This window comes from Marmota flaviventris, chromosome 8 (assembly GCF_047511675.1).
Source record: "Marmota flaviventris isolate mMarFla1 chromosome 8, mMarFla1.hap1, whole genome shotgun sequence".
NCBI lineage: Eukaryota > Metazoa > Chordata > Mammalia > Rodentia > Sciuridae > Marmota > Marmota flaviventris.
Window position 1 is genome coordinate 80904922 of NC_092505.1, and position 17188 is coordinate 80922109.

The 17188-nt window shown below is 33.6% G+C and overlaps 1 protein-coding gene across 1 annotated transcript in view; it reads right to left on the minus strand.

Annotated features, from left to right (window-relative positions):
• Positions 1-17188, minus strand: part of Epha6 (EPH receptor A6) — an 808736-nt gene that overhangs the window by 468686 nt on the left and 322862 nt on the right. Inside the window, exon 4 of the mRNA XM_027943203.3 lies at positions 7938-8093. Coding sequence (XP_027799004.2) covers positions 7938-8093 — 156 coding nt within the window. The remainder of the gene's footprint in view (positions 1-7937; positions 8094-17188) is intronic.

Consider the following 17188-nt stretch of genomic DNA (forward strand, 5'->3'; position numbering starts at 1 on the left):
GTAATAAAACACATTTTTGCAACTACTCCTTTTCTGGTCTTTGTAAAATTATGCATGCTACCATGCGGTTACATGTATCACCCATCCAAGCAGTTGTGCTTTTTTATTGAGAGATGGAAAATCAAGGAGCCAGAATGGTTTCCTTCATGCAAAATTTAAATTTACAAAAGAAAGAAAAATAAATAGAGAGATGGGGGGTGGGAATAGACATAGCACACTGAGCTGGTGTGTATGTATTGTGTGCATCCTGTATTCACCATGAAGTGGGGGACCTAAGTAAAGCAGCTAACAAGTGGAAAGAACTCCTCTCCTGCTGCATCTAAACCACTATTTATTTATTCTACTCAAAAGAAGAGTGAGAGAATAATGACTTTCTAAAGTGGCCAATTATTCCAGCAATAAAGGAGCCATGCTTTACAATGTTAGCTTTAGAGCAAAAGTAAATTGAAGTTTTACGCTTTCTTCACAATCACTGTCATTGTATATCAAATACAAAGACATGGATATTTGCCTGTGTATTAGGAATGAAGTTGCAAGAAATTGTTTTTACTCACAAGGCATTTGATTACATGTTTAGATAATCACAACAAAACAAAATCCTTAATGGTGTGTATAAGAATTTTGCACACATTTGATTTATGTTTTTTGTTTAAACTTTTCTAAGTAACATAAATTTTTGTTAAATAATTGAATCTTCCAGTACCAAATATTAGCTTTTTTTTTTCTTTTAAAGTTACTCTATTAATTTAAACACATGAGAAATATCAAGGTAGAAATGCTCAGATCATAGAATTACATATATTTTTTCTAGTATCTCACTCATTCACCCTTGTACTCTTACTCCCTTTCTCTGTATCTTTTCAATTTCAGCCTTTTCTTCTTGATAAGTACTTTTTTAGCAACTCTTTTTGTTCTACTTTGTTTCTCCAACTGCAGTGAGTATTTTCCCTTTGGGCCTGGAAAAATCTTAGATGGTTATTTTGATAAAGGACTTTTGGCAAGCAGCAGGGTCTCCTGTGCTCCAAACAGCTCTCAGAAACCACCATAATTGACTGAGAACTGATACTTCAGAGGGTCCTCCATGGCTCTACTCATAAGTACAGAACATATATTAAGGAGTCACCTGAGAAATAAGGTGAAGAGTGTAAGAAATAGATTCAGATATCAGAGAAGACATTCCATATTTTAGTTTAAATTTCTTATTCCTAATTTCCTCTGCATATCTTTTAGTTCATGCGAATGGAATATAATGAAGTATTTTTTTAAAAAAGAAATGGGTTCGAATCTACAAGCATGCTGTTGGTGAAAGTGCACATAAGGACTGTTTCAGAAATGCTTATGTAGTTAAAGGAGAGGTGGAGGCAGACTGAGCCTTGACCTTGTATATATTTTTTTTTAATTGAAGTACAATTTGGGCAAAGAGCATTGGGGTTTGGGCAGTCTTTATTTAGAAATGGGAATATGATCAAGTTTTCGAGTTGTTCTTTGTTTTTGTTTTAAATATAGTAGTAAGTAATTATATGGAAAATTATTTGGGAGAGTTAGAAGGATACTTGCCAGTAGATTAAATTAACCCAATAGAGAATCAAAGAATTTGACTAATTCATTAGCTAGAAACTGATGTGAAGGAATGGAGAGATGATATGCTAAAAAGGAGAAATGATAGAACATGTCAGGAGAAGGAGCAGGGGAAATGTTTATGCTTGGAAGCATGACCAAAGGAGGATTCATTGGGATAAGGAAAAAAGAGCCAGGGTAGATGAGCAAGTCAAGGTAGAAAGCAATGAAACTGGCTTTGGCAGGTTAAGCTTGAAGTTATTAGTTTTATCATCAAATATTTAGTGCCTCCTATATGCCAGTTGTTATTCTGAGTAGAGAAGATGCAGTTTAGAAAGAACATCTCTGAGCCCAAGATCTTTGTCATCAAGTGTGGGAAGAATGACAATAAACAAGGAAGCAAATTTATAAATAAACCAGGTGCTTTTCAAAGAATTATATAATCCACATATCATAAGACACAATGACAAAAAAAGTATAAGTAGAATGGATTCTATTTTTGAATGGGTGGTCAAAAAGTGCCCATGTTAAGAGCTGATATGTGATCCTGAATAGCTAAAGAAAACACTCATAAGAAATATTATATAGAACGCATTCAAGTAGAAGAAACCACTTTCAAAAAGGAAAATAAGCTCAGTGTCTTTGAAGTTTAGTGGTTTAATAAACAAAGGGAGTATGAAGTGATACAAATTCAGAGGGGTGGGATGGCTTCCACAGACATCAAGGTCATCAGATCCCATAATCAGTTAATAAGAAGACTTTGGATTTCAGGAGACCTCTCTAGGATGTAGACAAAAATATGAGCATCACTAATCTATGGATGGATTTGAAACTATGGGAGAGAAAGAGAACATGTGTCAAGAATGTAAAGAAGGGAACAATAGGAGATTCAATATTTAACAAGTGAGCAAAAGAAGAGAAACCATCAAAGGCAACAGAAAAAATGCTCATAAAACTAGGAGGGTGAAATGGAGTTGCAATGTTTTAGAGTAAAAGAGAAGACACATTTTCCATGAAAAGAGTGTTTAGCAGAGTTAAATGTCATGAATAATGGTGAAAAAGAGTTTCTGATACAAAATGGCAATGAACATCATTGGTGATCTTCTTAGATGTTTATAATGGCAGGAATAAAAATCCAGCTGCAGTAGAGTGAGCAGTAAAAGTCTAGATGCAATAACTTAAGAGAATATTAAAAGCAAAAAGAAAGCACTAAAGTGACTGCTTTTCCAAAGTGTTTGTTTTAGAGGAAAGAAAAACCAAACAAGAAGCATATTTAATGATAGAAATTTGTGCATTGTATGTTGCAAGGAAGGAGTTAGTAGAAACAAAAACTTAAGACAAGAAATAAGTAATAACAGCCAGGTCGACAGAAGGTTGAAAGAGCAGCTCACTCCCACAATCTGAGAGATTAGACATGAACAAGACATTTAGTCTTCAGATTGCAGTCATTTGAAATACATAAAATGCATTATGTTGATAAATCACATATATGTCTCAGATTTACAAAACCAAAGAGATAATAAAAGTCTTAATCGTGAAATCACATGCCCTGTTGTACCAGAAAATTTGGGGTTATTGTTTTTTTAGGGAGACGTTGGGAAACAGGGATTTTAGGGTTTTTTAAAGTCATATCCATTATATGTTCACTCACTATACCTATCATTGGGGTAAACACTAGTCAGTGCCTAGGAAATTTTTTTTTTTTTTTGGTATTGGAAGTGAGATAATGAGAATATAGTAAAGAAGAAAATAGAGAGGGTCAATGGGCACTTCCCTTGTCTCCAATCTTAAAGAAATGTACTCACAAAACATCTGAAATCTATCTGCACTGTAGGCATGTAATCTATCCTGAATATTCCCCTTGCTTGTGGGAGCAGTGTGGCTTTCCTTTTCTTTTTCTTTTCATTTATTAATATTCTGTGAAATCACTGTTGAGAAGAGATTCTTAGAAAAGCCATTAGGCAGGGGGAGGCAAAGAGAAGTTTGACACTGGGGATTGAATCCAGGGCTTTGTGCATGATAGGGAAGCACTCTGCCACAAAGCTACATCCTGGGCCCTGTGACTTTCCATTTTATCTTGCCCTCTACTCTCACCACTGCTGAAGTGCACATGGGTAATAAAATGTCCAAATCCTCTCCATTTAATCCTCCAACTTATTTCTCTGGAATTGGAAAATATTAGGGCCATTGTGGCCCTGGGGTTTACCACCTATGTGTGAAATCTTTTCCTGCTAGGCCATTTATTGGCTAAATATCATCCATTTCCAATATTTCCATCTTTAATTAAAAAAATATAGTAACCATACATTCAAAAATCTTAGTTACCTTTCTCCCTGCCCCAGTACTAAGGGAGAAATGTTTACTTTTAAACGTCTACAAGGTTCTCTGAAAGCAATGTTTTAAGTGCTATAGAGACAGAGGATCTGGAAGTTAATGGAATTTGTATCTATTAAAATTTGGCTATTGTTTGTATTTAATGAAAAACAGGAATATTCGATACCTTGTTGGATTCTCAGACTCAAAAGTTCTACATCTTGCTGTATTTACTGTGGACATCTTAAGTCCAGTTGTTCAATTGTTGGGTAGGGTAGTTAGCCATGAACAGGTGGATAGGGGAAAGGCCAATGAAGGACAACTGAAAACCACAGGAGACTTAACTTACAGACAAGTACCTGGAAGATGGCACCTGGTATATCAAAACCTCCCCCAACCTTAATTAAGAAAAACTGCAGTTTCCCAGTTTCCAGACCAAGCGATCATGTCATCAATATCTCTTGTAGCCAAGTTTCCAGGACCCAACCTTATTAGAACTATGTCACAATACTCAAATCATCCCAATAGCCAAAACATCAAGACCTTCACAAAGAAAGCTTGATGGTCCTATTCAAAGTATAGAATAAACCAATTAAGAAGATGAAAAATTAGATAAAGCAGGGAACTCGGTTTTCTTAAAAATTCCAAAATTGTGAGCACCATATAATCCTCTCTTTAGGTGGTCTATATAGTTCCTATGCTGTAAGCTACACTCACATCTTAGTCTATTAAACTTTTGCCTACTATTCTGTGTTTCACTCAAATTCTTTTCTGTGGAGTCATGAGAATCAGCAAGGACAAGAGTGATTGCCCCCACTCTGCAGAGCAGGCCCCAGCCTTATAACACAATGACCTCCTAATGTGTTTTTTTTTTAATTTTCTTCTTCACAATCTAATCATTTAATTTTTAGGAGATATGATGTGTTTTGGAGTTCATGGTCCTTGCTTATTCTACATATATTGTAGGTGTCTCAGTATTAGTCAGAGTATAAATCAGAAAACATTAATGGTTCCAGATAGGCTTAAAGACATAGAGCTTAATATATCTTGTGAATGGGCTTAAAAATTGAGTATGTTCCTTTTTTTTAGATGGGAGGAATAGAAATTATGGAAGCTGTGAGCCCAGCATAATAGTCTCAACATAAATTAGTATTCAACTATTAAATACTTTATTAGAAACTTTTCAAAATAAGTCATCAAATAACAACTTACTTTAACAAACATTTATGTGTATGTAGAATCTGCTACATGCAAAGTATCATTTTTAAGTACTTTTCAAATAACTTAATAATCACGACAGCAGTAAAAGGTATATATTGTTATCACTATCTAGAGTGCAACTGAGATTAAGAGAGACTAAGTAATTCACCCAACTTTTCCTACCTAATAAGTACCAAGATTCACTCTCAGATAACCTAGCTGTGAAAGGAAGTGCACTTGCTATATACACTATGCTAAATCTTTGCTAAACAAGTGAAGGAAGTCCTCAAGGAAATAACAGAAGAGGCTTGAGAAGAGATTTTTCTATGGCTGAACTAGGGAAACCTGATTAAGATTCCACATTTCACCTTTCTTTGGAGGTTCTTTATCTTGATCCCTGATGACAATTTAGGAGGCAGCATATGCCACTCCAAAATATGCCTCTTTGGCATAAATTTTTTTTGTTTGGCTTTGAGCTGATTATTTTGAGAAATTGCAGGTATAGGAAAAGCTTTGAAAACAGAGTTACTCTTTCCTAAGGAAAATGTACATTCATATGGAAAACCTCCTTTTATAAGGGTGTCTATCTTTTGGGGAAGATAAGGATGACTAAACCATCAGACACTCTTACCCTAAGGAAAGCTGTGACCTAAACCTACACTACAGACTTGGCTTCTGATGCTTTTCTGAGCACCTGCCCCATATTGACCCCTTCGAATACCCTGCATTCTTGTTTCAGTTAAAAACGGCATTTTAGCCTGAATCAATTCCACTTGTTCAACCTTTGCTTTTCTCTTGTTAATCTATCTTATGTTACAGGGGTCTGTCATTGCTGAAATCCCTGTGAGAGAGAGAGAGAGAGAGAGAGAGAGAGAGAGAGAGAGAGAGAGTGAGCGAGCAAGAAAATTGTTTTTCTCTCCCCAATAGCAAAAATGGCACACTGTTCCCTATCTAAAACTCTGCCCAAAGATGACAGAATCATTAATTTCTCTGCTTCCTCTTAGTCTGACAAAGGCAGGCTAGCATTTTTAAACTGTAATTTATACTATCAAGCATTAAAAAGGGAAATAAAGAAATGATAAGCTGATAAATACAACTATATGATTCAACAACGAATTGAATAACTTTCCAGATTCATGTACATTGTTTGATCCTATATTTATATCCTTAGCTAGTCTCTCCACACGATAGCCTTCCCGGCTACCTACTCTACTATACCTTGGAAGGATTCTATGAATGGCAACCAATTGATGCCCTCAATTTATGGCCAATAAATAAATAAATAGAGAAGATTCTCCTCTGTCACTCAGGAGACTTTGCTCAGTGTCCTACATAGGTTTTGAGGGATGCTCATCTCACAGGAATACAGCTGTTTGAAATAGTTCCTTTTAGCTAAGCTGGAGTGTGTTGTCCACAGTATAATATAATAATATGCAGTAAATATAAAAGAGGGATTACACATCTTTACTAATAAAATGTTTTTCTGTTAAAAACTATCTTCACAATTAAATGAGAACCAACAATATTCAGAATCTTTATTTTCTTTCTTATAAATTTAAAATCTTCTCTGGAAAAAAAATCTAAGTAGTTATTTTTCAGATTGTAATTTTCTGAAGAAACAAGTCTTTCAGTATTTACAATCAGAAAGTAAAAATTATTGCTAATGAATGTGTTGAATTTTTATTAAATATATCTGCAAAAACTTTTTGGGCAGCGGGTACTGGGGATTGAACTCAGGGGTATGCAGCCACTGAGCCACATACCCAGCCCTACTTTATATGTTTTTAGAGACAAGGCCTCACTGGGTTGCTTAGTGCCTTGCTATTGCTGAGGCTGGCTTTGACCTTGCAATCCTCCTACCTCAGCCTCCTAAGCTGCTGGGATCACAGGCATGCATCACTGTGCCTGGCTGCAAAAACATTTTGCAATGAAATCTACAGTAATGCAGACAAATCTATAAATGGCATTAGTCAAGTTCAAAAATGGACCATCTCCATCATTGTCTCTAAAGAAAATGTGACATTACATGATTCTCAATCTATTTTTGCTCCTGTGGAATTACATAAAAGAAGCAACATTTTGGTATAAATTTATCATTATGAAAGCCAAGTTTCACTAAAATATCTTGTTTATGATTTTAATAAGTTTTTTATAACTAAGGGGTTACATTTTCCTTTTGCCTCACCTAGAAATTCATTAATACATCCATTTCTAGTTTATAAATTAATGCTCAAATATTCCACATACTTGAATATGAGAAGTCAACAAATAATTTTAAATTTCAGAAACAAGCATTAAAATGATCTCACATTTAGATTTAATATTCTATTGTCTCTAACCAAAAAACTGAAGAGGAAGTGTGAAGGTAAATGTGGACAAACTTAAAAGTACATTCTTTTAAAGAAAATTGCACGGAAAAGAGCTTTTCTGCATAATAATTACAAAGATTTTTAAAGTTTCATCTGGATTCTCCCTCACACAAAAAACTTCATATTCCCACACTGGTGTGCCTTAAAAAGGTCAAAGCAAAGAACAGAGGTTTTATTTATAATTTCTCATGTAGTCTTTAACTACTAAAATTTCTTAAAGACAGATTTTTGGTTAGGGAAGATCTGCAGAGCCTCATGCCAATTCTGGTATTTGTATATTGAGGATCAGTATAAATTTTGAGGAGTAAACACTTTCTTTACAAGTGTTTGAAAACAACCATGCTGAAAAGGACAGCTTTTTCCTTGACTATTATCAAAGACAAATGGCATTGATGATACAGGATTTTGTACATTCACTTATTTTTTTTTTTAAATTTCAGATAAAGAAATCCAAAGGGTTGGAAACAGGATGTGCAAATCCAAAATGTAGAGACTTACTGGTACATGCCATAGAAGGTGGATCTTTTACAGCTCGGAAGTAACCCTTTTCACACTGACAAACAGATGTTGCTTCCATGTAGGTTAAACTATGCGGAGGGCATTTAGAACACTTTGTATTACCAGCAAAGGCTTTATAGAATCCTGGTCTGCAAGCTGTAAAAGCAGAAGAAACAATTTCTTTTTAGTTATTATGCTAGAGTTCTTCTGTACAACATACTTTAATTTATACATATTTTAGACATCAGAGTTCAGCATCATATATACACAGAAAGGTCAATATATATGTTACTAATATGTGTAATTAGCTATTCAATATTACTATCACAATCATGACATATTTTAGCTGAGGTTGCTTGCTAATTTTTAAAAGTGTACCTAAGGCATGTATTGATTCAGCCTTACATATAAACATACACATACACGCAAAACATCAGTGCTTACCTAAGTGAGAAGAAACCCATTATTGGCAGTAAAAAAGATGATTTTGTAGAGTTTGGGAAATGGCATTAAATAACTAAATCATATGGTTCAAGTGTACTTAGATTTTCATTCCCCCTCATTCCTTCTAAGTATGCAAGGACAAAGCCCCAGTTTGGCTTGATGTGTCTTTAACACCTCTGTTAGTGGTTAAATTTTCTTTTCTGGTGGCTGGGGCTGTGAATCAGGTAGAGCACTTGCCTGGCATGTGTGAGGCACTGGGTTCAACTTTCAGCACCACATAAAAATAAATTAAAGGTATTGTATCCACCTACAACTAAAAAAATACACATTAATTTTTTTCGTTTTTGTATGGTAGAACTATGTTATTTTTGATAGTTTGTTAACTTTTTATAAAATATTTTTAATGATCTATTAATTTAAGATAATTATAAATTATTAATTTTACATAGTAGTAAGAAGTTATTCAGTATTAGTATCAATAAGCAGTGGTGGCAGATGAACACCAACATCAGTCTCTTCTCTAACTTGATGACAAGGTAGTGCTAAAAAGTTAATAAGAAAAAGGACTATGTCACCAAAATATTTCACTAAACCTGTGGAAATTCAGAGTATATAAATAATAATAATCTTGCTCACATTTTGATAATTAAAATTTCCTTAAAAGCCTGCAATTTCTAAGTTTGAATTTATTATAAAGGATTATTAAGAAAACATAAAAGTTTCAATAAAACATACATATTTATATTTTTTCATTAAATAAATATTCTCTACTTAATTATGCAACTTACCATTCCAAATGTTTGGGTTTTTATTAATTTCCAAATAATTTCAAAATTGGAACCTCTTGAGAAACTTAAATAATATCTTTAAGCTATTACAATATTAAAAATCTAATAAACCAATTTAAAGAGATATGTATATCTAAATGGAGAGCTTGAATTCAGAGCATTCCAATGTTATTTTTAATATCACTTAAATATTATTTTAAAGATAGATAAGAAATATTTCCTTCTTTTGTCAGCTCTTCAAATTTTAGCTATAAACACTGTTTATTATATAAAGTAGTATGCTCTTAGCTTAATTTTTATGCCAACAAAAATTTTATTAATTTATTTGTGATAACTAATACAACATTTTAAACATATAAATCTTATATGAAAGGCTTTAAGCTAATATGCTATTTCCTCTTAGAATTTTCTTCTGTGCTTAGAGAAAAGCTTGTTTCTGTCACAGAGAGCATATTAGAAAGCTTGCTTTTACCAATTGCTCTTATCCAACTATGCTTAAGGCTTGCTCCCTCCTTATATCCGGTCTTCTTTTTAAACAACATAGTATCAGTGAAGCTTCCTTGCATGATCCCCTTTTTAAACTGCAACTCCTGCTACACCATACCACAATATTCCATATTACCCTTCGCTTGTTTTTCTTGCTTCCAAATGACTTAGCAATACCTGACACATGACATATTTAATTTTAGAAACCATTCCTCATGAGGATGTGAGCTCTATTAAACAGAGATTTGTGTCTGTTTTATTTACTGAAGTGCTTCTCCAGGGCTTAGAAGAGTGCCAGGCATTCAAAGCCCTCTATGAGTATTGGGCAATAAATGAATGAGTTGCTGAGGGGCTCCCTTAATTTCCATAAATTCACCATGCTCTTTCTTCTGCTTTGAGCCTTTTCTTCTGTTGAAAAACCTCTTCTCTATCACCATCTTTTGACCCACCTGTTTTGCTAACTCCAGGTCAGGAGTTAGGTCTCACTTCTTTAACAAATCTATACTTAACTTCCTAGAAAAATTTAGTTTCTCAATAAATCTCAGCCATTTCCATCCATATTAGTTATTCTTTGGCAAATACTTATTGGATGGCTATAAGCTCTGGGAGAACAGGTTGGCATACTGCTTAGTGCACGTCATATAGTAGGTGCTCAATATATAATTATTTAATTGAATTGGACAGTGTATGATTACTCTGTTAAATAAATTTCTGTAGAGAATCATACATGTGTATTCAGTGCACACTGTGATCATGGTACCATTATCTTAACTATAAATTTATAATTTTTTCCTTGCTGAATCACTGCATAATAAGTAAGAGATAAAAGTAGTTAGTATCTTGAAAGTGATTTTACTATGACAGAAAAAGGATAAATATTGCAAGGTGACCTAGCTATTTAAAAATCAGATTTCCATTTCAAATTATTATCTATGTGTATTTGGATTTTCTTGCTACTGCACACATATACATATATGTATACACACAAAATAATTCTGCTGACAAAATCTTAAAATACCATTCTCATAGGCATTTATATTTTCTTTATATAACATACATTAATAGTATATAACCTAAACCTCATCAGCTCATACCATAATAGATCATAACTGTTTTATTGTATCTGTAACCTTAAGTTCCTGTGACTGCCACAAAGCAGAAATGGGCATTACCATTCCAGTATTTACAATACATAGCAGATTGCAAGTATATATTTAGTTTTTATAAATGCTTGAAAAATTGAATGAGTGAAATGAATAAATGCTGAATTTACTAACACTGTGAGATCACAAGAACTTTATTTGGAATGAGCATTCTGTGTATCCATTTGGTTTGGTTTTGATTGTATTTTTGCTAAAAATGGGATATCAGTACTTTATGTTCTGAAAAATTTTCACTGCACTTTTATATACCCTTTATTCTTTCTGTTACTCCCTTGTTTCTGTTTATAAGGTATGTAAGCTTCTGCTTCCAGAGAGCAAAATTTACAAAGCACTTCTTGGTTGATTGCTTGCAACCAAGATAAGAAAAATTCCCAACATGTGTCAGTAGTGTACAGAATACTATTGGAAAGTTAAAAGTTACCTGATGTGGCAGTTTTTTGCTTCTTTTGGAAAAAGCTATACATATATACTCAGCTCAGTCCTTCATTGCCTACAATGATTCTAGTTATTATAGCTTCTCTCCACAGTAATATGAATCTATAATTTAAATCCACATCTCTAGGACTACTACATTCATCTAAGGTCTACCTGTCTCTATTTTTTCCCTGTTCAAGTCCACTCCACAGTTAACACAGGTTACATTTCTAAATATGAAGAAGGACCATTTTGCTCTATTTTCTAAAGCAGGAATTGCAAATCATTGTTATTTGGCTAAATGTGACTCAGTACCCAATTTTGTACAGCAAATATGTATAATTTCGAGATAAATTTGATTTTTGGCTCTTGATATACATAGCCTAAAGTATATGCTATATACTACTTTATAAAAAAAATACCAATACTTGGTCTCTAGAATAGAGTCTAAATTCTAATGTTTAAATTTCTTCAAAGTTAGACTCACATCTATTTTTCTAAACTAACCTTCCACTCCTGAAAATTTTAGTCTTGCCACTTCTCATACTTACCATACTTTTTTAAAGATTTTTTTTTAGTCATTGATGGGCCTTTGTTGTGTTTATTTATTTATATGCAGTGCTGAGAATTGAACCCAGTGCCTCACCATGCCAAGCAAGCATTTTATCACTGAGTTACAATGTCATAATATTTAACAGCTTTATTTAGATATAATTTTATTCAAAAACTATAAAGTGTACAATTTGGTAAATGTTGACGTGTGTACACAACTGTGAAACATTACCATAATCAATAATCCAACAATTCCAGGTTTCCTTGATTCCCTTAACTTTTACCTATTTATATTTTCAGATTAAAAGTAAGTTCCATGTAGGTAGTACACTCCTGAGTCTGAGGTTTTTCTATTTTTTTTTTTTACTATTTTATATTTTGTTTTATATTTTAAAAAATTATTATTTATTTTATTTATTTGTCCTACTTAATTGTATATGACAGCAGAATGCATTTCAATTCGTCATAGACAAACGTGGTGTAGAGATGCAGCATTCATACAATCAGACGTATACCTAGGGTAATGATGTCTATCTCATTCCACCATCTTTCCTACCCCCATAACCTCTCCTCTGCCCAATATAAAGTTCCTCCATTCATCCCATGCCCAACCTCCAATCATAGATCAGCATCCACTAATAAGAGAAAATATCCAGCCTTTAATTTTTTAGAATTGGCTTATTTGGCTTAGCATAATATTCTCCAACTCCATCCATTTACCTGCAAATGCCATATTTTTATTCTTTTAACACTGAGTAATATTCCATTGTGTATATATACCACTGTTTCTTTATCCATTCATCTATTGATGGGCTATAAACATTGGTGTGGCTATGTCACTTACTATGCTTATTTTAAATCCTTTGTGTATAGACCGAGGAGTAGGATAGCTGAGTCAAATGATGGTTCCATTCCAAGTTTTCTGAGGAATATCCACACTGCTTTCCAAAATAGTTGCACAAATTTGCAGTCACACCAGCAAAGTATGAGTGTAACTTTCCCCACAACCTCTCTAATACTTTTTCTTGATAACTGCCATTCTGACTGGTATGAGATGAAATCTTAGTTTTTATTTGCATTTCTCTAATAACTAAAGATGTTGAAAACATTTTCATATATTTGTTAATCACTTGTATATCTTTTTCTGAGAAGTGTCTGTTTGGTTCCTTAGCCCATTTGATTGGGTTGTTTGGTTTTTTTATTTTATTTTTTTTAATTTTTATTATTTTTTTTTTTGGTATTAAGTTTTTTGAGTTCTTTATATATCCTGGAGATTAGTTCTCTATCTGATGTGCATGTGGTAAAAATTTGCTCCCAAACCTTAGGCTCTCTCTTCATCTCATTTTTTTTTTTTCTGAGAAGAAGCTTTTTAGTTTGAATTCATCCCATTCATTGATTTTGTTTCTGGTGCTTTAGGAGTCTTGTTAAGGAAGCTGGGGCCTAACCCAATGTGATGAAGATTTTGGCCTACTTTTTCTTCTATTAGGTAGGTGTATAGTCTCTGGTCTAATTGCTAGGTCCTTGGTCCACTTTGAGTTTTGTGTATGGTGAGAGACAGAGGTTTAATTTCATTTTGCTGCATATGATTCCCAGCTTTCCCAGTACCATCTGTTTCCTTGATTCCCTTTACTTTTACCTATTTATATTTTCAGATTAAAAGTAAGTTTCATGTAGGTAGCATATACCTGGGTCTGAGGTTTTTCTATATTTGTTTTTAATCCAATCTGTTAATCTCTGTCCTTTAATTGGAATCTTTGTACTTAGTGCGATTACTGACCCAGGTATGCATTAAATCTATCTTGTTATCCCTTTTCCAATTGTCCCATTTGTTTAGTATTCCATTTGCCTCTTTCTGCCTTCTTTTAGGATCCTTGCATACATTTTATGATCACTTTTATCTCCTTTGTTGGTGTGTTCATTAGCAAAATTTGGGTGAATACACAGAGAACCCAGCAGCTCTCTGAAACTCACTTTCAGAACAGCATTGTGTTATCTCGATACTCCATATTGTGAAATCTAGGTTCCTTCCTTTTCTTCTTAGAGTATCAGATCTGTTCTCTCAATCCACAATACAAGGAGAGAACCTACCAGTGTTTGTCAGGGTCCTCCCTCCCTGTGCTACATCCTGAAAATCTTCTCAAGATAGTAAAGTGAAACAATTCTGGAACTCTCCATTTTTTTTAATCTTCTTTCAGCTATTTGATATCTCACATCTTAAAGTGACTTTTTCATATAGTTTTGCATTGGCTTTCTTTCAGGTGTTTCTTTCAGGTGTTGTATATTAGTCCATTCTGGTGACAAAAAATCAGATAACTGAGTTAGTCTAAATTATTATTCTTCTAAGTCTCTTTTTCTTCCATAAGTCAGTCTTTCTCCTATCTACTACACTTAGTTTCCCAAAGACAAAATCTAAAAACTTATTTTGAAGTACATTGCAATACTACGACCATCAACGAGAATGTCCAAGGTGAAAGAAAAATAGGATAACAACAGTTGGTGAGGGTATGGATCAACATGAACTCTCATATAGCTGTGGAAGTTTAAGTTGGTACAACTACTTGGATAATTGGCAGTATCTATTGTAGATGAACACAGACATATGGTTAGATAGACTGATTCCACACCACATTATATTCCCAAAGAAAAGCTAGCTCAAAGTGAAAGTGGCATTTCTAGTATAACTAATTAGAACAAATTAAAAAATGAATGCATTTAGTCATACTAAGTTCCACTGCTAAGTATCATTTCTCCATTTGATTTTCATCTTCTGAACTTATATTGACAGACAGACCTTCCTCTCCTGGTGTGTTGTTCCTTTCCTTTACCCCTTGCTTTATACTTACTAGAGTAAATCTTCTGTATTCCTTTAGTCTTATTAGTGAAGTATCCTAAAGGAATATGATCAACCAACCATATTGAAAATAAGCTTATACCTTAATTTCTTCACATGCAATTTGGAATGAGTATATTCAATTCAGAATAATTAAATTATAAGCAAATAATTATGTATAATGTATTTGTGAAATGATTTGATTTTATATTTCATTGTACCTACTGATAAATGTAGCAAGAATACCAGAAGAATAAATTTTATGCACTTTAGAAATGGTAAATATATAATATGCAACAAATAAATATTCTTACAAACTTGTTTTATTCATACTTTATTTTAAAAATCAAATGACTAGGCTATACATTGCTAGCAGTTTCCTATTCCTATCCCCATTATCAGAGACCTGGAAGACAAAAGACCATAAGAAATCCCAGTTGGCATATCAGGCCGTGCAGTTCTTACCATTTGATGAAATATTAAATTGCACCTGTGTGGCAGGAACTGATATTTATATAATTGAACGCCTTTCCCACATTGGTATTCTATAGGCTATAAGTTTCGATAAACCTGAATGACTTATCAGTTAAATATGTGAACCGCATTACTTTATACCAGAATTCATGAAAGAAATTTAACAAATAGTCAAAGGCAGTTTCTTGTTGTTTTCCTAGATGCTGCTGTGCAATTGTGGAAGTTAGATTTCATTGTCATGTTAAGTAGAAAAGACAGAAAACACATTAAGGAATTGAAAGATAAAAAGAAAATATCTCCAAAACTTGAGGGTAAACAAGCATAAATATTTTGTTTTCTCAGAATATTCTACAAACAACAATAGAAAGAAAATCTTAAAGTCACAAAATATGAGTCCATAAATAATAAGCATGTGTACTGTGCATTAAAATATTCAACCTAACCTTCCTGGAATGGGTGGGTGGAGCACTATAAAGATAACATGAGAAAATGTATACATAAGTATCCTATTATTAATTTCAGTTTCCTGTTGCTGCCACAAAACAAATGTTTAAGGTGAACTTTCTCTTGAATAGAAAAGCTATTAGACCTACAGAAATATACTGCAGGTTATATATGACTTTCATCATTAAGAATTAAAGAAAGAAGCTCTGGTTTAGGGCCACACATACTATACTCTCTTTTTCCTATTTAACTATAAAATCTAGGCATGATATACTGATCAGCTATTTGAGGATTCTGAAAAGTTACTACACATAGACATATTGAAGATGAAATTTTGAAGTCCTGCTGAGCTGGTGATGAGTTTACTGTTCCTCTCTCCCTTCATCCCCACTCTCCTTTACATACCCCTTACCATAGCCTGAATAAACTGAGGTCACAGAGATCCAGGACAAACAAGCTGATTTTGCTTCAGAGTGGAAATCAGAAGTTATAATGCTCAGAATGTGAAAATCTCTACTCCCCCTTTTTCTATTCTCCCTAGCTACTGCCTAGCCCTAAATCAATCAGAGTAGTGGTGATGGCCAATAACAGAAACCCACGGGAGCCAAAATTCTAAAGGATGGATACCTTCTCTGTTCACTGAAACTGTGGTTACAAGAGGGCTGAGTCAACCTCCATCACATTTATTTTTCTCTCTGTATTGGTTTCCCTTGGTCCTGGATTTGGAGTTAGTAGCAGAAGTGCACAATCAAGTAAATGAAGCATCAGTATTTTAGCCAAGGAATTTTAAAGAGGAAATATGGAAAAGCAGAAATATTCAGGAGAACAAGTAGAGAAAGCATGTTGGGAAAGCAATCCCTGAAAGTACCAACTCCTGAACTTACTCCTAAACTGAATCTATGTCAATCTGATTCTATTTAACATATAAAAAAATAAAGAAATTAACCAAAAAAAAAAAAATGGAACCTAGATAGATTTCAGACTAACATTGAGGATTTAAACATTGATTAGGTAAAGAAGAGGATACCAACCTAGAAACCATACACTGTTTGTTTCTTCTTATTACTATTTAACACATTAACTTATAAATAAACAGGGACATTATACATACAAATATTGGCAAATCTAGGTAAGCTGTTACTATAAGAACTTTGTATACAGTGTTTTAATTACTCTTATAAAAACTGACTTCAAAGAAAAATAATGTGGACTTTGAGAACAGATTACACGGTTTTTATTTCTGTTTCTATATTTTATTAACTCTCACTTCTAGGAACTTATTTTTCTGTGCATCAGTTTTCTCATTTGTAAAATAGGTGTTGTGGTCTGAATGTTTGTGTTTCCCTTCAAAACTCTATGTTGAAGCCAAAATCCCCAACAGGAAGGGAGGGAGAATATCAAGGTACTCCTCGCTTCCACGTGAGGACAGAATGAGAAGATGGCTAATGCAACTAGGAGGGATACTCTGAACAGACAGGTCTGCTGGCACCTGAATCTTATCCTTCTCAGACTCTACAACAGAAATACACCCAATCTACAATAAGTGGACTGACACTGGTATAAATGATAGAACCCAACTCATAGGTTTTTGGGAGGACTTAATAAATGTAATACAAAAAAGGGATCAGAAATGTATCTAACATTTTGCTACTTAAG